This window comes from Monodelphis domestica, chromosome 8 (genome assembly GCF_027887165.1).
Source record: "Monodelphis domestica isolate mMonDom1 chromosome 8, mMonDom1.pri, whole genome shotgun sequence".
In the NCBI taxonomy this organism is placed as follows: Eukaryota; Metazoa; Chordata; class Mammalia; order Didelphimorphia; family Didelphidae; genus Monodelphis; species Monodelphis domestica.
In genome coordinates, this window is record NC_077234.1 from 96,581,041 (window position 1) to 96,603,804 (window position 22,764).

A 22,764-nucleotide genomic window follows, 5' to 3' on the forward strand; every position below is an offset into this window, starting at 1 on the left:
TGTATAAATCTCTTTTTGACATACTAAGCATAAGCTCTTTATCTGTGGACCTAACAGCTAATTTTTTCCTTGCTCCTCTACTTTGTGATATGACCTTTTTATGTCTATATTATAAAACCTTTTGGATTTCATCTTGATTTATTGTCTGTACCTTATCTGCTCCTCTGAGGAACTTCTTTAAAAACAAAACAAAACAAAACAAAAAAAACCTCTTACATTTCTGTCTTAGTAACAATTCTAAGAGATGAGCAACAAGGGCCTAGGTAATTGGGGTTAAATGACTTGTCTAGTGTCACATAGCTAGGAAGTATTTGAGATCAAATTTGAACCCAGGGCCTCAGTGCTCCTGGACTGGAGCTAAATCCACTGTGTTGCCTAACAGCTCTCCATCTCCCCTAGCCATCTTCTCTCTTCCTTTTTGTAAACTAGGACCAAACACTTTTCATAATGATCACTCTGTAGTCCAATTTGAGATCTGATATCGATAGATCGTCTTTCTCCCCACTTTTTTTCATTATTTTCCTTGAGATTCTTGATCAGTTGCCCCTTCAAATGAATTCTGTTATTATTTTTAGCTCTATAGATAGTCTTTTGGGAGTTTGGTACAGCACTGAGTATAGATATAGATATAGATATATAGATATAGGTTATTTGGTCACTTTTATTTATATTGAATCAATCTACCTATGAAAAATTGATATTTCTTCAATTGTCTAGGTCTGTCTTTATTTCTATAAACAGTATTCTGGAAGAAATACATCTCAGGGGACAGCTGGGTAGCTCAGTGGATTGAGAACCAGGCCTAGAGACGGGAGGTCCTAGGTTCAAATCTGGCCTCAGCCACTTCCCAGCTGTGTGACCTTGGGCAAGTCACTTGACCCCCCATTGCCTAGCCCTTACCACTCTTCTGCCTTGGAGCCAATACACAGTATTGACTCCAAGAAGGAAGGTAAGGGTTTTAAAAAAAAAAGAAAGAAAGAAAGAAATACATCTCCCTGGACTCTCTACTGCAACTTCCTCAGACACACCCCACTTCCTTTGTGGGGGTGGTGGGGGTGCCTGAGGGAGAATAAAAGAAGAGAGAAATGCAGTTTTTGGTGCCTTTTTCCTGAACCTGGGTAGAGAGTATTGGTCCCTACATAGCTGCCAGAGAGCAAACTTTCCTATACTTTCCCAAACCTTCTCTTTCCTACAATCCCAAATAAACCTACCTGACTTTCTATTGAGTCTAGCTTTGATTTGATTTAAACTCTCCACCTAATTTAGTTAAGAAGAAAGCCTGGTCAATTTCCCTGCCACCTGGGGCTGGGGTGGGGGAGAATGGGACCCTGGCTATCTCCCTTCCCTTCTTTTTCCCCTATATTTTCCCTCCTTTCCCCCTAGCACCCACTTCCAATTCTCTTATAGATTCTGTCATAATTCCTAATGGAATTTACAGTTCCTTCTTGTTTCTGAGTTTTGTTGGTTATAGATGGGAATGCTGATGATTTATGTCATCCCCTAAGTCATCATCTATTATCTCATTGATCTTTGTGGGAACCTGGAGTTTCAGAAGGGCCTTGCTTACAAAGCCAAAGCTCTCACAGATTCCACGGAAATGAGGAAGTCTTGGTGTATAAGGCTAGTGCCAGACCTTGGGTCTCTTACCTACAGAGGCCAGCTACATTCCTGTGGGCTTATTGCCCTCTTGGCCAAAGGGAGATGAACCCTTCTACCACATGGGACTCTGAAGCCAGGAAGAGAATGCAGCCTTCATTGGTGGAGGAATACCTTTTTCCTTCAATCTTGAAATGTTTCAACTTTTGAAGAAATAGTTCTGAATAATGGCATGTAAATCAATATTAATGTAAATCATATTAGTTACTTAATGAGAAAATGCTGCATATATTTGCAGCAGCCTCCCCCTGACCTATTCAAATAAACCATCAATGCAAAACTATGGGGAAATGTAAAAAGGCAAAGATATTATCTCAGTCATCTCAGTTTCCTAGACAATTTTGCTGATATGCATCTTCCCTCCATGAATAGTCTCCAGAATAAGAAGGACAAAGGAAATCAGAAACTCCTGGGCCATTATCTCAAAGCTCCATGGCCTTTGTTCTTCTCATTATTAAGTGGGAGGACTCCAGTTCCATTCAATGACTTTGTGTCATTTTACTTTTAGTAAGGGATATTAGAATTAGAAGGGAAGCAGCTAGGCAGTTCAGTGACTAGAGTTCTGGACCTGGAATCATGAAGATCTGAGTTTAAATCTAGCCTCAGGATTTACTAGCCATGTGATCCTGGGCAAGTCATTTAATTTCCCTTTGCCTTAATCCACTGGAGAAGGAAATGGCAAGCATCCATGGACTGTATTGGCATGCTGTCGTCCTCAGGGTCACAAAGTTGGACTGGACTAAACAACAATGTATTTCCTTGACAGACCCAAAAGATGAAAAATTCAAACATTATCCTCTATTGTTCTTCCCTTTACCAACCCAGCTTCTGGGGAAAGTGGGTTCAAACTTAGCTCAGCCCTTATGTTATTCTGGCCTACCTCATTCACATCTAGATGTAGTATGACTCAAGATGAATCCTCATCTCAACTACTTCTGAGCAGAATCATAGCCCTGCTCCTCTCTGGACCCTGATGCTGCACTAATTGCTAATCGCAGATCCTAGGAAACGGAATGTTCTCTCTCTCCTGATATTAAAGCTCACAAGCTCAGAAGGTCTAATCTCTCTAACTAGAAGAGGAAAAAAAACCCAAACACTAGAGGCAAATAAATGGTCAAGGCTTATTTCTCCGGGTCATACAATTTCCTTCTTTTTGTGTGAGGAATTTAAATGAGCCAAACATGCTGAAAACACTCTGCAAATGCACCAGTCCCACTCCACTGACAGGAAACAAGAAAAGTCTTACTTCCTTTCACACAGAGATGCATGGCAGCCAGTCACTATGCATTTAAAATACAAACTCAATAGTAAGCTACCATGGAGGAGGAAGATAGGAAATTACAAGCAATATCAGTTCATAAAGCAACAAGAAGCAGCAGTCACAGAGGAAGCTTGTCAGGTCATCTACTTGGAAAACATCATCTAATAAGCATTCAGAAATGAGAATGGCCAAAGGGCTACTAAGAGGTACCAAATATTAGGCCTTCACAGAATCACCCTCTTCCATGGCTCCTTCAGCCCTTACTTGAAAACCTCTTAAGGGGTAATCAGGGGAACTTTCAAAGGTAGCCAGTTTCACTTTGGGACAACCCAAATGGAGAGGAAATTTTTCTTTACACAAAACCATTGGAAACCACACAGGGCAAATCTTATTTGTCTTCCGAGAAACAATCCTTCAAAGAATCCAAAACTTGAATTGATCTCAAATCTTAAATGATTACTTTTGGGGTCTGACTATGGAACCAGTTTGAAATTTACCTAAATACTCCAAATGTCACTGGACTATGAAATAGAAAAACAAAAATAAATATAATGGTAAAGTTTCCCTCTGTATATTACCTGTAAATATGAATAATACTTTGTAAAGGCTACTAGTACTGTCTATCCCATTCAACTCTCTAATGTATGTTTCTGGGTGTATCGCCTATATTTAGTTCTGTATATTGTACATTTTATGTCATCTAGCACAAATAGGTGTGTATTCACACACACGAGGATATGTACACACACACACACATATATAAACACAGAGACCTGTATGTATACACACACAGATTTACCCTTCTATGTCATATTATTGGGTGCATGTTGGTATGTGGTTTTGTGTCTCTTTATATATGTACAGATATAGATATAGACACATATATGGCGAGACACCATTTATGTGTGTATGTACCCTTATGTATATCGTGTGCATTTTTATGCAATCGAGGGCATATACAAGTACATATACATACACACACATAGACATACATGCAAACATTCTCTCATTTAAGAGCATATAAGCTTTTTGAGGGCAAAGACTGTTTCCATTTTGACTCAGACCAGTGAATTGCACATTGTAGATGCTTAATAAATTGTTGATCTATTGATTAGTAATAAAATATGACATATGGTGAACTGTCTGCTTAGAAGATAATTTCACACAAATGGAAAAAGAATGAGACAGAAGGTGGAAATCTGATGGCAGAGAATATTTGTCCTCAGATAAAATAATTTGACAATTCTGGGCCACACATCTTGGATAAAAACACCACCTTGTGTTCCTTCAAGGGAACAAAGGAAAACAGGCTTCAGATTTTTTAAAGTATGTGTGTGCATGAAGGGGAATTTATATATCTTTAAGCATTCTATAGCTATCCTCATTATATGTCTTTAAGCATTATTTAAGAAAGGGTTTCCTTTTCCAGACGACAGCAAGTTTTCTGAGGCCATTACAGTGCTGCTCACCTGGATTGAACGAGGAGAAGTCAACCGGCGATCCGCCAACCAATTCTACTCCATGGTCCAGTCGGCCAATAGTCACGTCCGCCGCCTAATGAATGAAAAAGCCAACCATGAGCAAGAGATGGAACAAGCGAAGGAGAACTTCAAAGATGCCTTAACTGGAATTCTCACTCAATGTAAGTAGCCATTTTGGGGGCCATCTCTTTGGTTGTGCCTTTGCCTTCCTTTGTTGGTATGTTTTTGGTGGTTGTTGTTGTTATTGTTGTTTTTTTGGGGGTAAGTAGTTATAACAACTTCCCATTCTACTCCATCCTCAATGGCAAACCTCATAACCTACTTCATATTCTATGGCAAGTTGGAGGAACATGGACCCATTCTCTAAGAGTTTGTTTCTCAAGGTGAGCAAAGTTTCCATAGCCTTCCATCAGCCGTGCAGCATCTAGCCTCCATATCAGGAGCGGGTGGCCAGACGCACCCCAGGCTTCGACTCAGCACATATTGTCTATTTATCTGCCGTGCACTCATCCACGTTTAAATATAGATTGTAGGTCACACAAATGCTGACAGAATAGAAAGCACATACTGATTAAATTGTCCTTGGACCATGCTTGGGAAAAAGTTACAGGTAGGGATCCTTTTCCTCCTCCTTGAGTCACGATACTCTGGAGGTAGAGTACCTAAAGGCCCAGAAATTGGATGCTCAAGAATAATATTGGCCCAAATAGTAAGGTCTAATTTTTTTGTTTGTTTTTTTGCCTTTACTCATTTAAAATGGAAGGCAAATTGCCTGGTGATTTTTTTTTTCCACGTCCAGATATGTGTAATTGATGAAAAGTTGTAAATGGAGCTTCCTTACAGAACAATTGTCAGGGTAATTACCCAGGGCTCTATTCAAAAAAGATTGTGTGTGTGTGTGTGTGTGTGTGTGTGTGTGTGTGTGTACATTTTTTAATGTGCACTATAGCTGTGCTTGTAGTTAATGTCAAAATGCTATAATGCTTCCCAGCTGCCGATGTTCTTTTGATTTGTAAGACCCATTTAACGGTGCTGTAACAATACTCTTGTAAATTCTGAACCAGACAAGAGGGTGATGTGTGAGTTAGGTATTAACTCTTTAAAAAGCTCTATTTTTCCCCAAATGAGAGAATCCACAGAAAGTGTTGTGTAATGGAGAAAGGGCTGGCATTGGCCCTATCTGGCAGAAAGTACGTACTTAATTAATGCTTGTAGGCTGATTATTCCAGTCTCTGAAGGTGATGCAGAGTTAGATGATGCACAGTTCCTACTTAACACAGAGGCCACCAGGACAATAAGACACTGTTATAGAATGGTTTAATGCTCAGGAATATATGAGAGTGTGTCAAAGATGCTAAATAATTCTGTTTTTGAGATTGGAAGAGGAGGACAGTTATTTTTGTCCATGAAGAGTTCCTAGAGGTCTGACACCTGGCTTGTAGGAGCACAAGGAGGCTTTATAGAATCAGGGAAATGCCCAGGAGAACTCTGCACTCACAAGTAGCCCCTTATGTGTGACTCTGTGTCCAGTGTGAGATCAAGGCGAGGCATCTGACTATAAGGACTAAGAATTTGAAAAGGACCAGGATTGTCCCTGTAGAATAGCAGGGAGAGGGTCATCTGAACCCAGACTCTTCATTTGGCTTTACCTTCTCACTATTTGACTAAACATCCAACTAATGTAAGGACAGATGGACCAGGATTAGGATGTAGAATATTGGTAATGATATTTTGTCTAGAGAAGGGACACAAGATTTTATCCTTTACAACACAAATGGGAGTATAATGCAGTGTTCCAGTAGGGGATTAGAGAGGCAGCATAATATAGCAGAAAGAAAACTAGAATTAGGGAATCTGCTATCAAGTCCCACTTTGATGAGATAGTGGATAGAGACTTAAATAGAGCCAGAGAGACCCAAGTTCAAATCCCATGTCAGACACTTGATAGCAGTGTGACCCTGGACAGGTCACTTAACCTCCACTTGCCTCAATTTCCTCAACTGCAAGATGGAGACAATAACTGTAACTATCTCCCAAGATGTTTGTGAGAAACAGATGTATTTGTAAAAAGCTTAGAACATTATAGGCACTATATAAATATTAGCTCTCGTTTTCATTATCACAAATGAGGGTAATAATATCATCTGCCTCACAAAGTTATTATGAGACCCAAATGATACAGTATTTGTAAAATACTCCACCAACCTCCAAGTGACTTTTAGGTGTGAACTTATTATTATTAAACATTATCATTTCTGCCTGATGATCTTGGGCAAGAACATTTACCTCTCTGAACCTCATCAGTAAAATTAGGAGTCTGAATTAGATGGTCCCTAAGGTCCTTCCACCTATGATCTAAAGTCCTGCTGGGTCACATAATCCAATCCAATTCAGCAAACATGTATGCATCACTTTTTGTATTCAAGGCGAGTAGCACAGTGAGTAAAGTTCTGGACCTTTAGTCCGGAAGACTCTTCTTTCTGAGTTCAAATCAAGGCTCAGACACTTCCTAGTTGGGTTACCCTGAACAAGTTACTTAATCCTGTTTGCCTTCATTTCCTCATCTGTAAAGTGACCTAGAGAAGCAAATGGCAGACCAATATAGTCTCTTTGCCAAGAAAAACCCAAATGAGGTTATGATCATTTGGACATGACTTTAAAACAACTCAACAGCAACAAAAATGTTCCAGGGCATTTTGTCTCTGAGAATACAAAGATGAAATAAGTATAGACTGTACCTTAAGGGACTTTAAAATCTAATTGTAAAAATACTACCTTGTTCTAGTTAACAGAATGTGAGAATTCTGTAAAGAAGAGGTCCAGATAAACCATTATAAGAAAACTGAGTAGTCAATTATAGGGATTGATCGTCACAGAGAAGGGAGCATCTGAATTTGAAGCAAAAGGCATTTCATTGGGCAAAAATGGTGGAAGGGAGTGTCCATTGCAGACACGAGCATGTGAAGAGCAAATACATGGAGATAGGCAAGGGCAAGAAAAGAATGAGGGATAACAAATAGTTCAATGTGGTTGGAATGTAGTTTGAGAGAAGGGAAGGATAATAGATTGCAGCCAGATGAAGAATGACTTTGAATTCCAAAATAGAGATTTTGTACTTTGTTATGCTGGCTCCATGGATAAAGGAGAAAAACAGACTAAAGCATACTTCCCTAAACCACCCTGGCAACGATCTAGAAGTATTTCCAGGTGTACTTTCAATGTATAACTGTAGAGATCCAATTTTGCTACAAATATTGAAGATAAGCCAGATAGTGAGTAATAAGAATCCTCGAGGTTTGGTTTTCTCTGGCAATGGCCATTAAAAGGGTAACTGCATGTCAAAATGAAGGGCTCGTAATAATGGATGTGTACTTTTTGTTGGAAGAGCATCAGTGATAACTAAAATTTAGGACCATGAAATCCACTAGGTTAGAAGGCCACCTGGTTGAATAGAAACCCTGAGATATAGTAGAAAGAGCCATGTCCCTATAGGAAGAGGACCTATGTTCCAGTCCTGATCTATTATGATTATAATAGATTACAATCACTTATTCTCCTTATTAAGCTTCCATGTCTGTTTTTTAACCCTTTTATCTTAAAATCAATATTTTGTTTTTTTTATTCTATTTATTATTTATTTATTTTGGTTCCAAGTCAGAAAAATGATAAAGGTCAGTAAATTGGATAAAATGACTTTAAAGGGGTAAAGGGTCACATGATTCAGGAAGAATCTGAATCCAGATTTGAACCCAGGGACCTCTAATTTCTAAACCTGACTCTCAATCCACAGAGACATCTAGCTATCCCCTCTTTATCTATTTTTGGTTTTGTTGTTGTTTTTTGTTTCTTCTTTAAAAAGGTTGGACTAGATGACCTCTATGTACTCTTCCAGCCCTGATTCTATAAGTAGAATCCATGGGATTAGAAAGATCTGCATTAAATTCCACTCCAACTAACTCTGAACAACTCCATAAATCTCTGAACCTCAGCTTCTCTACCTGTAAAATGTAGATAATGATAGCACCTACCTCAAAGTGCTAGTATAGAATCAAATAAAATAATCTATGCAAAAAGCCATATAAACTTTAAAGTGTTTGGGAAATAGGCATTATTGTTAATAGTTAATTGGTTACATTAATTGATTAGTTAAATTAATAATTCTTGCCTTACCAAGTGATTGTGAAAAATCAGAGGAAGGAACATATGTAAAGTATTTTGCAACTACAAAGCCCCAAATTATTATTATTCAGAAAATGTATTTTGGTCAGTTCCCAGCTGTGACAACTATGACAACCTGTTAATTTCCCATTTCTTTACTACTTGGTGATGTTCTTTTCTAGCTTTATAACTTGATTCTGAATTCCCACCCGACACTTTCACCAACTTGCTAACTTCAGCAGTGACTGTGGCAGGCCCAGATGCAATCTGAAGGATACCATTTGGCAGCATAGCCAGCACATTGGCAGGCATTCCAGCAGGCTTGAGAGGGCCCTGGGAGCCACGAGAATCTCAAAGTGACTTTGAGATAGGTGATTTACCTTAAAAGCTACAGGGAGGTTTTGGCATTGTGTCACATTTACCCAGCCCTTGTTTATTCTCAATGATGGGCTCATTCTTCTCCTCCACTGATAAATGAACTTAAGAGCTAAGGAGGAACTCAATGCAAGAATTCCTCCAACATGACTGGTAACTATGTGCTTAGTTGTACAGACAAGCAGTAAGTCCTTTGTGGAGCTTGGGGTTTTGTGTATCAATTTTTTTATGGATTTATTTATTTATGTTTTTTGGTGATGGTGGTTCCTAAGTATATAATTTTTAAAAATCAGAAAAAAGCATTAATTCTCTAGATGATGTCCTCTTTATTTGAATTGAATTTCTGATCTTGGATTTCTTTCAAAAAAGTTATATTATAGTTTCTGTAGGCACTGGTGGCTCATATCATGTTGTCCACATTCTCATCTATGTATGTGGACTGGTACATATAAAATTGAGTCAACCATAAATGGAAAAGATTCAAAAATTCCATGTATGCGAACCAGAAATACTACCCCAGAGGAGTAGGGTAGGTAAGGAGCAGCCTAGGAAGAACCATCAGGTTATTATTATATATAATTGGTCAAATAAAATATAAAAAGGAAGGAAGGAAGGAAGGAAGGAAGGAAGGAAGGAAGGAAGGAAGGAAGGAAGGAAGGAAGGAAGGAAGGAAGGAAGGAAGGAAGGAAGGAAGGAAGGAAGGAAGGAAGGAAGGAAGGAAGGAAGGAAGGAAGGGAGGGAGGGAGGGAGGGAGGGAGGGAGGGAGGGAGGAAGGAAGGAAGGAAGGAAGGAAGGAAGGAAGGAAGGAAGGAAGGAAGGAAGGAAGGAAGGAAGGAAGGAAGGAAGGAAGGAAGGAAGGAAGGAAGGAAGGAACATTGAAAGTAGGAGGACCTTTTAGGAGGCTATTTTAGCAGTCCAGGTGTGATGTGATGAGGATCTAAAGGAGGTGTATGGTTTGGTGGATGGAGAGAAGAGGCTACATGTGAAAGATATCATGAAGGTAGAAATCATTTATTAGCTCTCTAGACTTAGTACAAATGAGAAGTCAAGCAAAGATGTTAGCCAAGGATACAAACCTTGGTGACAGAGGAGATGGTGCTGCTGCCCTAGATAGTAACAGGATAATTAGAAGAGGAAGAGGTTTTTTGTGGAAAGATGAGTCCTGTTTTGGATATGGTGAATTTGAGATACCTGCAAATATCCATATCAAGATATCCAGAAGACAGGTAGTTGGTGATGAGGGCCTGGAGCTCAACAGAGCTATTAGAGCTGAACATAATAGATTTAGGAATCATCTTCACAGATGTAATCATTGAGTCCTTGGTAACTGATGAGATCATCTTAGGAAATAATTTAGAGAAAAAATGCTTTAAAAATATTTTCATTATATACTTAGAAACCACCACCAAAAAAATTAAATAAACAAATGCATAGAAAATTGATGAGTAAAACCACAAACTCCACATTATTTACAATTTGTTTCAAAGGATGTGAATTATATATGTATATACATATATATATGTGTGTGTGTGTGCTAATATAAACATTCCATACTTAAAAAATTTGTTAGGATTATAGAGATAAAGTCCAGCAATCATAGATTTAGAGCTCAAAGAGGCTTCAAACCCCCCCCCCCTTCCCCTACTTTAATTCTTGCATTTTATAGATGAAGAAGCCAATGTCCAGAGAGGTTAAAGACATGTCCAGGGTCATAAGGTAGCAAGTCCCAAAGGTAGGACTTGAATCCAGGACCTCTGACTATAGAGCTAGTTTTCTGTGTACTCCAGCCCCCTAGGATAAGTCCAGGACTCCAGAGTGAGGGAGATAGCAACATTAAAACTGCTATGGCATTTCCATAATCTCAACGACAGTCCTTTATGGTGAGCCTAATGACCACGTTTTCCAAAAGCTTCTTGGTAGTCAACTGAATGTCAGTAACATGCCTGCTTATTAACATTAATATTCCTGGCAAACATTGCATGGATCACATTTTGGCTTTTTTCTTTCGGGAATGAGCCTGGGATTGTTAAACATGAAAATTATATGAGAAAGGCATCTCAGTTCTCTGTCTCCTAGGTGACTGGAAATATTCCAGTTCTTCTGGAAGGCCTCCCTGAATGCCACTTCCCAATACAGTATCCTGATTTTGCAGTATCAGTATGCTTCTCTGTAGGCATCCTTAGGGGCTGAAGCATCACACTGCTGGGAACTCTCTGAGAAGCGTTTCAGGACAATTCTAGAACAGGGTCGGTAATGTTCTACTTTTGTAAACTTTGCACCAACGAGCATGTGGGAGGTTCATGAGCAAGAGATTCCAAAACTGTTCAATTAAAAAAAAAAACTGAGGAAAAAAGAAAGGCAGAACCCAGAGCCACCAGAAGAGCTCTGAAGTCCACCATCTCTATCCACCATCTTGACTGGCATTCCCCACAGGAATGTGAAACTATGTCAAACCCCTGATTAAAAAAAAAAAGTTTCCGTGTAGCTGCCTCCTTGAAAGAGAGGAGGACATCAGTAACTTTATGCGCCCTCCCAGGATTATGCATTATCTGCTGCCTATTTAAAGATCTTCTCAAGGTAGAATAGACATCCAGAATTCTTCATTTTAGAGATGAATAAATTAGTGAGATGCCTTCCCATGTCAGCCAGCTGAGGCTGAGGCAGAGCCTGGGTTAGAATCTAGGTTGTCCACTCCGGTAATACTCTCCTTGACCCATCTACACTGCCCCAGTTCCTACCTCCCCAAATGATTTGTGCAGATAGGCGAAGGCGAGGCATTACAACAGCTAATTTGTAGGTCCTTATAACAGCTTGCTCCAAAAGAGTGAGTTAGCCATGATGGGAACTAATCCTTCAAACACTTTTTAAATGTAACAGGTTTTAAGGGGTGTTTCTGGAAGTTCTGTTCCTGCACCCCAAGATGGCACACAACATCCAATAAGTATTGCCTCACAAATAAATTACAAAGAAGTTGAGGCCTTCCACCTACTGTTTATTTTCTGATTTAAATTCATAAAGATCCAGTGTTTGGTACCAGACTCAATGTCCAAGTCAAATGGTGCTTCCATTCTCATCCTCCCGTCCTCCGTCTGGGTGCTGTTGCTTGTAGCGTCATACAAGTCTAGAATGGCCTTGGATTATAGAGGTAAGGTTAGGAAAGACCTTAGAAGCTGCCTCATCCAACTCCCCTCATTTTATACTTGGGGAAACAAAGAATATATATATTCTCTGTTCATATATATATATGAAAAAAATATATATATACACACACATATACATGTATGTATAAACACATTTTTTTGGTTGTTTTTCAGTTCTTTCAGTCATTTACAACTCTCCATTACCCCATTTGGGGTTTTCTTGGCAAAGCTACTGAAGTGGTTTGCCATTTCCTTCTCCGTATTTACAGATGAGGAAACTGAGGCAAACAGGGTGAAGTGATGTACTCTGGGTCACCCAGTTAGTAAGTGTCTAAGGCCATATTGAACTCAGAAGGATGAGTCTTCCTTACTCCAGGCCCAACCCTCGCTCTATTCACTGTACCACCTAGCTGCCCACATATACCTATATATCCATTGGTATATTTCTGTGTACAGCTACATATATGAGATTTTATTCTCACAATCACATGAAGTAGATGCTATCATTTCCACTTTTCAAATGTGGAAACAGTCTGAGATAGGCGGATTGAAGCATGCCTAGGATCAGACTGCTAGGGAGTGTCTGAGACAGAATTTGAACTCAGATATTGTTGACTCCAAGCCCATTGCTTTATCCGCTGTACGTAGATTGCCTGCCTCCTTGGGACATCATGCTTCATCTCTACCTTTCCAGCACCTATCCCAGGGGCTCTCACATCCTAGGTGCTTCATCAATATTTGTTGATTTGAATCCACTAACTATTTTCTTCCCAACCAGTGCCACGTTGATCATTGCACAAAATAAATCAGGGACTTAAGTAGCAGTAAAAATCCCATCCAGGACTTTTGAGAGTATGGCATGCACTCCCTCTCCATTCTTGGGTCATCCTTCATTTCGAGTTACAGATGCATAGTCATTAAAGCGGGTAGAACAGAATAGGATGCTGACATTTAAAGAAGATGTGTGTCTTCTTTTCCTTTTCCGACTGGCCAGCTAACTCCTTTTTGGTGGAAATAAATACAGGTGTAGTGGACCCTTCAACGCAGATGAATTATCTCATCATTATGTCATTTTGTGATATGGGGCTGTCAGTTTCATGGCATAAAACATGCCATGTTTTACATCTCAAAGACTATCCTATTGTGGGATTATCTGCTTTATATATAGATATACTTTCCAGGAATCCCCCACAGGCCTTCCGGATTTCAGTTTTGTTTTGAGTATAACTTGTCATTTCATAGCTCAGATAGGAATTGTTTCTAAAATTCTGGAAGCATGTGCTGCTGCATTGAATTATTAATGTGCTACAACACTCAGAGACCGATGAAAATTTAAACAATCCATGATATTCCCACTCTGGTTTTTTCCCAACATGTTTCATGGTATGAGAAAATTGAGTCAGGGGAGCTAATAGACTGAAAGGCATAAAGGAAAAGAGAAGGCACAAGAAATGAGAAGAATGTTAGTTTAAGAATATGTGCTATGTTTATGCTTTATAAACACACCATAGAGTTTAGTTGTATTCAACAAATATTTACGAGTAATTAGGAAGGTTTTTTTTTCCTTTTAATTAACCAATATTTGCTCCTTTGCAACTTCCACACACTTGTGTGGTTCCTCTTGGGACCAGACAGAACACATCTAAATCTTTTTCTACACAGGAAATCTAGCTATGATCGCCACTTTGAATTTTCTCTTCTACAAAATGTACACCCCCAGTTATTTAATTTAATCTTCATGTACCGTCGTGTCCAGTATCCCATTTTCCTCAGTCATCTTCCTTGAGATGTTCTTCATCTTATCAGTGTCCTTTCTAGAATGTTATAGTCAGAACAGAACATGGTACTTCAGAAGAATGAATAAATTAACTACTAAATAAATTTAGCATATTATTCTAATTTGTCGAGATCAATTTCAAGTTAACTTTTTCAGTTGTATCACACTACTAACCCACAGTGAGTTTCAGTCAAATAAAAACTCTTGGTTTCCTCCACGCCCACAACCTGTGGTCTAACTCTGCCTTCCTTATCTTGAATTTGTGAACTTGAACTTTTAAACATAAGTATAGACTTTACGTCATATTTGATCTGATCCATTCCTCTAACCTATTCCACTGTTTTGGGATCATGAAGCTGATATCCAACATGGTTTTTATCCCTCCCAACTACATGATAAGCATGTCACTATTCAAAATAGGGACAAGAATTTCAAATGTCAACTAATATACTTGGAAGTTAATAAATGTTATTGTTTAATATGTTATCACTCCTACATTATATATGCAGTCTAGGTTATTTTTCATGTCCCCGATTCATACTGAATAACTTAAGAGAACCTTTCTATTCCATCTTTGTCCTACTTTTCCAGTGTTTTGTGTGAACTATTGCAGCTCGGTTTATTTATTAAGACTGAATTTCCATAAGTATGATTTGTGAGCCCACTGAATCCCCGAACAAGCTAGGCCAGTGTGGAGTAAGGTCATAACTATATGTCCAGTTTTAAATGTTCCAAAAATTGAATATAATTCATGTTGAGGACTATTGACTGTGTTCATAGCACAAAGAACAGTGAAAAGGCTTTTGGCCACACTACAAAAAGGTTTCCCTGCCACTTCATTGGAGGCAAGGGGTTATCCTATGAAAGCTTAGGAGGGATCAAAGGATCAAAGGCTTGAAGGGATATTAGAGGTCATCTAGACCAGGTGAGAAAAGTATGGAAGCTACTGGAATAATTAAGTTCCAGGCAGCAAAGGAACTGGCCCTTAACACCGCTGAGTATTCATACTTATGAGCATAAAACATACCATAGCATAGTGAATTTGGAAACAGGAAGCCTGGGGTGAGAATCCTACCCTAGATATTTACTAATTGTGGAATTATGGGCAAATTACTCAACTCAGAGCTTCAATTTCCTCACCTATAAATCTGGGAGAATAATACTCCTTCTCCTTATATAAGAAGATTGTTGGGAGAAAAGGACTTTACATACGATATGACTGTGAGTTTTTGTAGATGCAATAATTACTATTATCATGGTATACTCACTATGACACGGACATGATCCTGGATTCCAGACAGCTATGCTACTGTATTTGCTTTCAAAAGACAAGCCTCACCAATTACCAGACACATATCACCAATGGACTGGTTACTTGTGGAATTATCTGCCCTTGGAAAACTATGGGACAAAGGAAAAGGGACCTGAGTTGTACTAGGTCCTTTTCTGCATTCATGGTGCTAGATAGTACTGCAAAAAGAGATCAAGGGCTTTAAACTAAAAATCATAGAGGTTTTTAGATCATCTCTAACATTAATTTTTAGCACTCTCAATGTGAGATACTTGTCTGATGGCCAGTGAATAGAGATGTTATTGGAAAAATTGAGTTCTGTCAGTTTTGATACACTCACAATGAACAAGACCAGAAAAGGGAAAGAAATAACTTAAAGGAAGAGTGCCTTGTCCTTGGAGAGGCAAATAAAGGAAGAGGGGGAGTTGGCTTTATTGATCTAAAGGAAATAAGAAACATCATTTCATGAGACATTTTGTCATCTTATCTTTTAGTGGTCATGATAAATATTTGCAAAAAGACCATCATGAAATTCATAAATTATAAATTTAGAGCCAAAAGGAATATTAAAAGTCACCTGAAACAACTCCTCTATCAATGAATAAAGTAAGAAGCATAAAGATTAAATGACAGTCCTTTGGTTTCATGGGTAGCAAGTAGCAGAGTTAAGATATGAGCCATTGTCCAGTATCTTTAATCCATGTTGTCCTGCTGCACCCAATAAATAATTACATTTTATTCATTTGTATCTGTTGTAAAGGATGAAGAAGAGAAATCCTATCATACCTTCCAAATTAAATGCACATATTCATTGAAGCAGCTAGTTGGCACAGTGGATAGAGCCCTGGGCTTGGAATCAGGAAGACTCATATTCATGAATTCAAATCCAGCCTCAGACACTTACTAGCAGTATGACCCTGGGCAAATCACTAAGCCCTATTTGCCTCAGTTCCTAATCTATAAAATGAACTGGAAAAAGAGATGGCAAAGCTCTATGGTATTTTTGCCAAGAAAACCATAAAAATACGCTCACAAAGATTCTGAAATGACTGAGCAGTAACAATAATTCATTGATACTCTATAGCTTCAGCAAAAAAAGGTGGGAACAGGTAGAGGTGGTGAAAATGTGTTGCAAAATATGATTCAGGAATAGAAAACAAGAGTGACCAAAGATCTGTAGATTACACATACATCATGAATATTTTCTTTGAGAAATGAATCCAAAGGTATTTTATGTGGTGCATACAAGTAACCAACACTGGAACAAATGAAACATTGAATTTCATAGGCAATTAATGACTCTCAATTGATTGGGGGAGTAATTTCTGAATTATCTACCATGTACAGTGAGACCACTGCCTTATTAGAATAAGGAACAAAATTGATACAAAGCTAGAAGATAGAGCGTGCAGTTAAATAGTCCAACCTAATTTACTTAAACAAGTTATAGGTGCTGAAAATGGATATAGAAAAAGATATCAACAATAATCATAATTTCATATAAAATTTGAGTGATATAAATCTACTGTTATAATGAGATCAAAAGTCACTAAAATCTACCTTGACTCAACAAGTTGCTTCTCTAGCATAGAGAAGTAGTAATCAAGGACAACACCAGTTTCAGTTGTAAATTAATTTGTAAAATTTTACAAGGATTGATGCAGGGAGATTATTAGCAGAAACACTTCATAAAATAGTGAGAAGAATTAGAGGAGAAACCTGGTTTTATAGAAAGCTTGGTGAGAGATGCAAAATCATTCTAAGAACACTTAAGGATCAAATTGTAAAGAGGCCAACAAACATAAAAGATGGAAAAGATCTGAAATGATTATATATAACTAATTCTTCTCACCAGCAAAGACAATGGAGTCACTACATTAAACCCAACACAAGTATCAAATATATGCTTAAGAGGAAATAGAAATGGTACTTAAAAAAAAAAACAAAGATGGGAAAAGACATATTCTTCATACCAAGTATACATAGAACAGGTAGATCTCTTGGAAAAATAAGCAATAGAGAAAACTTTGTTAATCATCCTCTGATCATTATCATGAAGAAGTACATAAAACAGGGAGATATACACTCAGTAAAGTCCTCTGCCAAGGCGTCAGAGCAGACCGAGCCCAGAGTTCAAGTCAAGGCAGAATTTTCTCTAGATAACAAAATCCTCCCAAGTCTCCTGTTTGCAGTTGGCCTTGTAATGATTGCATCAAGACCCAGGATACTGCACAGACTTCTAAAAGAGCTCCCTAAAATTGAAGAGAATTTGACCTGTCTAGGTACAATGGAAAAAACAAATGGAAGACAAAATGTCCATTGCCCATAGAATGGCCCCTCACTTCTCCCTGAAATAAAATCCCATCTTTTTAATACTTCTATTCTCCCATTTTTCTTTGATGGTTGTAAATCATGGAATACTACAGACTCCATAGAATTTAAATTGATGATGCAAGGGATGAGCAAAAGGCACGGAGTAAATATGACTGGCTAGAACAGGTATCCGTACAAACTTGGGAAGGAAAAGGGATGTAAAGGATGACATCAAGGAATTGTAAGCATAAAAAAAGAAGATATATTGGTCAGATGGTGAGGACTTTTGACAACAGCAAGCTTGTGCCAGGTCATCGATAGGAGTTGTGGATGTGGATAGTTGGTCATTGGAAGCATTGGAGGCAGAAACTGCGTCTATAAAATTACATTAGCCTATTTCCATGATTTGGGATTGTTAGATCCCATCCATAAAGTGGTCTGTAAGATGAGAGGTGGGTGCCTGTGTGTGCAGCATACATCCACCTTCCTTAATGATTCACATCAGAGATCATGTCTGGCTCTCAAACTCTTTTCCTCAGACACCCACTTTGATGGTGGTACTTAATTTCAGAGCTTTTTTTGACCAAAAAAAAAAAAGTCTCTAAAATGAGCAGGGTGGGAGATGCCTCACTATTCACAAACAAGGACTCTGTCTTCCTGCTTAAAATGCAATAGTTTGTATAGTACAGTCGATTCTTGTTTTTGCTAGTATTTCCTAAAACTTAGACTTGATGGCATCAAATCCCTCAGCGGATAGGGTATAAAGCGAACTAGGTGTTATTCCGTACAGATTTCTCCAGTCTGTTTTTAAATACTACATTGTGGCTTAAAGTCACTTTTCAGATCTGAAGATCCCAGTTTGGCAATATGCAGTTGAGAAATATTCGAGGGCCAAATTATAATGAGCAGAGAGCAGTGAGATCCCTGGGTACTCTCCTACGTGAGCCGCCTCACCTTGCTTTTTGAAGTTAGCCCATAAAAGGGTCCAAGGATGTAGAAATCAGGAGAGTGAAATGCGAGGTGTTTCTGATATCTGTGCGAGAGCTGTTATCCCCTTCCGACAGATTTGTGGCTTCTACATTTCTTCTGAATGTGGAGCACTCCTTGAAATCAGTTATCTCTCAGGAACATTGCAGCTAAACATTTTTATTCCCACCAAGGGAAATTTGGCTTCTGTGCTCTGCTGTCCAAAGAGAATTTTATGAAGTGTTAAAATGTTTTTTCGACATTTGTGGCTATCATCTGTATAGCTCATCCAAAGAGGAAAGTCCCCCATATAACTGTTGTAGCAGCTCTGCAGTCTTTCTTTCTCCACAAAAGCATCCTCTATGAATAGTATTTGTATTTGCTGATCATTTCAAATGCTGGAGACTTTTCCACGCAAAGACGTCTTTTTGGTCTCAGAACAACAATGTCTGGTTGAATTATTCTTTTTTAAAAAAAAACTCTTACTTCCTATATTACATAGCAAAACTAAGACAGAAGGTCAAGGCCAGGCAAATAGGATTAAGTGACTTGTCCAGGGTCACCCAGCTAGGAAGCATCTGAGGCCAGATATGGATCTAGGTCATACTTATTGGAATCTGGTGCTCTATTCACTGGGCCACCTAGCTGTTCCTAAAGTAATTGGTAAAACAAATCAATGATGATGGTAAACATTTCCTTTTACTGGGGCAGGCAGATGAGATTGTTTGGGATGCTGAGAGTTGTTGGCCTGTCCATGGAGCACACACATTTGATGTAGACCTTTCAGACCTTCTTGCTCCTAAATGCATATGCTCAGCAAAGTAACATCACTACGTATTAGTACTTTAAAAGTGCAATAGTGGGAAGGCATCAAGAAAGTAAAAGAAGCTTGTACTCTGGAAAAAAGATCCCTAGACTGCCCACTCAATTCCAAGATTTACCAGAAGAGAATTCCAATAAAACAAAAGCAATTTAGGTAAGCAATCATTCCATTTGGGATTCTGAAAACTGTCAGCCTCAAAGTTGTTTGACTATGTAAAAGGCTGAAAAAGGAAATTATTTTTAACTGTAATAACAACAATTTTAATAATAATAACTGATGATTTATCTATTTAGGTTGCATCTTAACATTTACAAATTGCTTTCCCAAAATTATCAGTCACAAAGAAGTATAGTACAGTGGAATTTGGCCTTTGGCTCTTTAGTCCTCATCAATTAGAGGAAAAGAAAGTAAGGACTATTTCTGTCAGGCATTGTGCTTTATAGATATATTATTTGATCCTCATAACAACTTTGTGATCTAGGTACTATTATAGTCCCCATTTTACAGCTGTGGAAACTGAGGCATACGGGGATTTGGTGATTTGCCCAGGGCCACACAGCGAGTAAATGTCTGACATCAGATTTGAATTCAGGTCTTCCCCATTGCAAGCCCAGCTGTCTGACTACTTCCCCACATAACTACCCAAGAGGCCACTTGCACCAGGGAGCCGTCCCAACTCTAGGATCCTTTGATCTCACATGACAACCCTTTGAAGTAGGTTCTGCCGGTGATGAAAAACCGGCCGAAGGTCAGAGAGTTTAATGGACCTCTTCGTGCTCTCACAGCTAACATGGCGGCCGTAGTGAACCTAGGCGTCTTCTGATTCCCAAGTCTGGGTCATTCTGTTTTAAGTAGCAAAACTAAGGCAGCAGATCAAGGCTAGTTAGGCAAACTGGTGTATGATTCTGCTGCCTCTAGACATGGGCTGTAGGGGAAGCGGACTTGACGCCGTGCATTGGGACACATCCAGAACTCCTTGGTTAAAATCAAGATGCTTTTTAACCGTAGACAAATGAGGTGTCATGGAAGCCACTCCAGGAAGAAAATGGCGTGTTCTCAAGGCTGTACAAAGCTCACAAAAGGCAAGATCAGCCTTCCCATTCAAGATACAAAAGAACTTACATAGGAATACAGCATTTAGAAAGAGGTGACCACCCAGGAGGTCGCTATTGCAATATCTCTGGGTTTGAAGGGAATCGGGCAAAACAGGAAGGTGTTAGCCATAAAACCATTTCCCTAGAAGGGCTGGTGAAAAATCTGATCTACCCTCCTCAGCCCTATCCCATTTTAGAAAGGGAAAAAGGTGCTCGCTTTGGCAGCACATAAACTCAGATCGGAATGATATAGAGAAGATTAGCATGGCCCTGCTCAAGGATGACAGGCAAATGTATGAAAAAAGGAACAAAAATGGAGGTGGCCACTTCCCCCGGGGTCACGCGGTCCGTGGCAAAGTTCAGCAAAAGCCTTGAAGAGGGTTCAGCCTAAGCGTGGATAGAACACTAGATAGGCAGATCAACCGGGCTGAGGGTCACCAAAGACCTCAAAGCCATCAGTGATGGGGGGAGGGGGGCCTCCCAGGCACGTAGACTTCCCCTCGCCAAAGGGGCACGGGAGAACAATTTGTTCCAGGGACATATGAATACACACACCTATATATGTACATATATATGTGTATCTACACATATGTGTGTATATATATATACACATATGTCTGTTCTTATGTATGAATAAGTAAATAGACATATGAATCCATGTCCCTGTGCACGCATACACATATAAAGCCATATTGGGAGTCATCCCTACTGAAGGAGCTCCAGATGTCAGGACAAAGGGGCAGAGACCCTGTGGGATGAAGTGAGCTCCCTCCCTCTGATATTTTCCACTGCATGTTGGGAGCATCCATTGTCCATGTCCCTAAGAGCAGAGAAGGGGCCGTCCTAGGGCTCTGGCTCCAGAATCCATTCATTTTGCTCTTCTCCCTTTCCTGTTCCCAGAGTGAGCCAAATATCCAGCCTCCTCGTGCCCGGATGACAGTAGAAGGCACTGCTGACAGCACCAGAAATATCTGTTTGTCCATGTTCTGGTCTGGGGTTTAACAGGGTTGTAAGAGATGCAAAATGTCCCCCTACGGGCCCTTTAGCCCCTCTCAGGATAATGCCCCGGCGTGCCTCCATCCCTCCCAAGCCGACCTTGAAATTCGCATCTCTGCCTCCATAATGCTGAGGGTTGACTCCTTTCATTCCTTATTTACTGGGCATCTTGCCAAACGGATTGGCAGGCTCCCGGGTTCTGCGAACCCAGAGCCACCCTGCATAGAAGTTTTGTGAGAGACTCTTTGCAGAAGCCTTCAGCAAGGGGATGTCAAACAGCTTCAGACCTCTCTTTTGACTTTCACACGTTCTTCTGCCTGTCCTCTGAGAGTGGCTCCACTTCTTCCTTTTCTTCCTTTTAATTATTCCATCAGGGACTTCTTTGTATCCTTCCCAGCACTCCATCTAAAAATCCTCTGCACCTAGTGCTGGCCCCTTTGTCCTCTTCTCTCCTCCTGTCTGCTATTTCACTTAAACAACAACAAAACAACAAATACTAGAAAACCTCAGGTGGATTCTAATTTAGTTCATTTGTTTCTTGTGTCTGACAGGCTCTTAAGAGCTATTCCTGGGGAATTTGGAAGTTTTTATCTCTCAAAGAAAAATCCCTTCTGAACCCTGCAGAGTTGAGTCTCTACTCTAAGCACTGATGGTATTAAAAACAAAAATGAAGGTACTTTGTTTAAGACAGGCCTCCTGCTTGTAAAGATTTAATCCGGTTCTCCAGATACTTGGAGGGCTGAATGGATTAAGGATATTTATCCAATGAATGGATTAAGATATTTAGCTAAGGCTGGGGGCCTGGAAGGTACTGGGGGCCTGGGAGAAGGAGAAAGTGAGGATTCATGAGTTGTCCAGAATGTGAGTTTCCATTATCTGCAGCGTTCTGTCCCTGGGCCTTTTGGCTGGACCTGTTTGGGCTTTTTTCTGCTCAGAGGCAGAACTCCCCCAACTCCTGAAACCAAGGACTCACATTCCTGTACTCCTGGGCCTCTACTTCTTCCTTTCTGAAGAAATTAGTGGAAAAAAATACTAGAATATGTCAGAGGACCTAGTTTCAAATCCTGGGATTTTTATTTAATATCTCTATGACATTGGACAGGACTGCTTACCTTTCTGGGCATGAGTTTCTTCACCTGTAAAAGAAGAGGTCACATTAGTCTGTCAGTTAATAAACATTTATTTTGTTGTTGTTCAGTCATTTCAGTTCTACTCAACTTCATAGACTCATTGGCATTTTCTTGGTAAAGAGACTGGTGTGGTTGGCCATTTCCTTCCCTTGTTCATTTTACAGATGAGGAAACTGAGGCAGAGTCACATAGCTAGTATCTGAAGCTGAATTTGAAATCAGGTCTTCCTTCAGGTTTGGTGCTCTATCTGGTGCACCTCCTAGATGTCCCAAACATTTATTAAGCACTTGCTGTGTGTCAGAC

At 39.5% G+C, this 22,764-nt stretch overlaps 1 protein-coding gene and 1 non-coding gene across 8 annotated transcripts in view; both read left to right on the top strand.

Annotated features, from left to right (window-relative positions):
- ENOX1 (ecto-NOX disulfide-thiol exchanger 1) overlaps positions 1 to 22,764 on the top strand; it is a 577,820-nt gene that overhangs the window by 401,818 nt on the left and 153,238 nt on the right. For all 7 annotated transcript variants that reach the window (XM_056807991.1, XM_056807990.1, XM_056807986.1 and 4 more), the window contains one exon: positions 4,347 to 4,559. In XM_056807991.1, coding sequence (XP_056663969.1) covers positions 4,347 to 4,559 — 213 coding nt within the window. The remainder of the gene's footprint in view (positions 1 to 4,346; positions 4,560 to 22,764) is intronic.
- On the top strand, positions 20,545 to 20,650 carry LOC130456045 (U6 spliceosomal RNA). Its single transcript, XR_008914321.1, has one exon. It is a non-coding gene; the product is annotated as a U6 spliceosomal RNA (small nuclear RNA).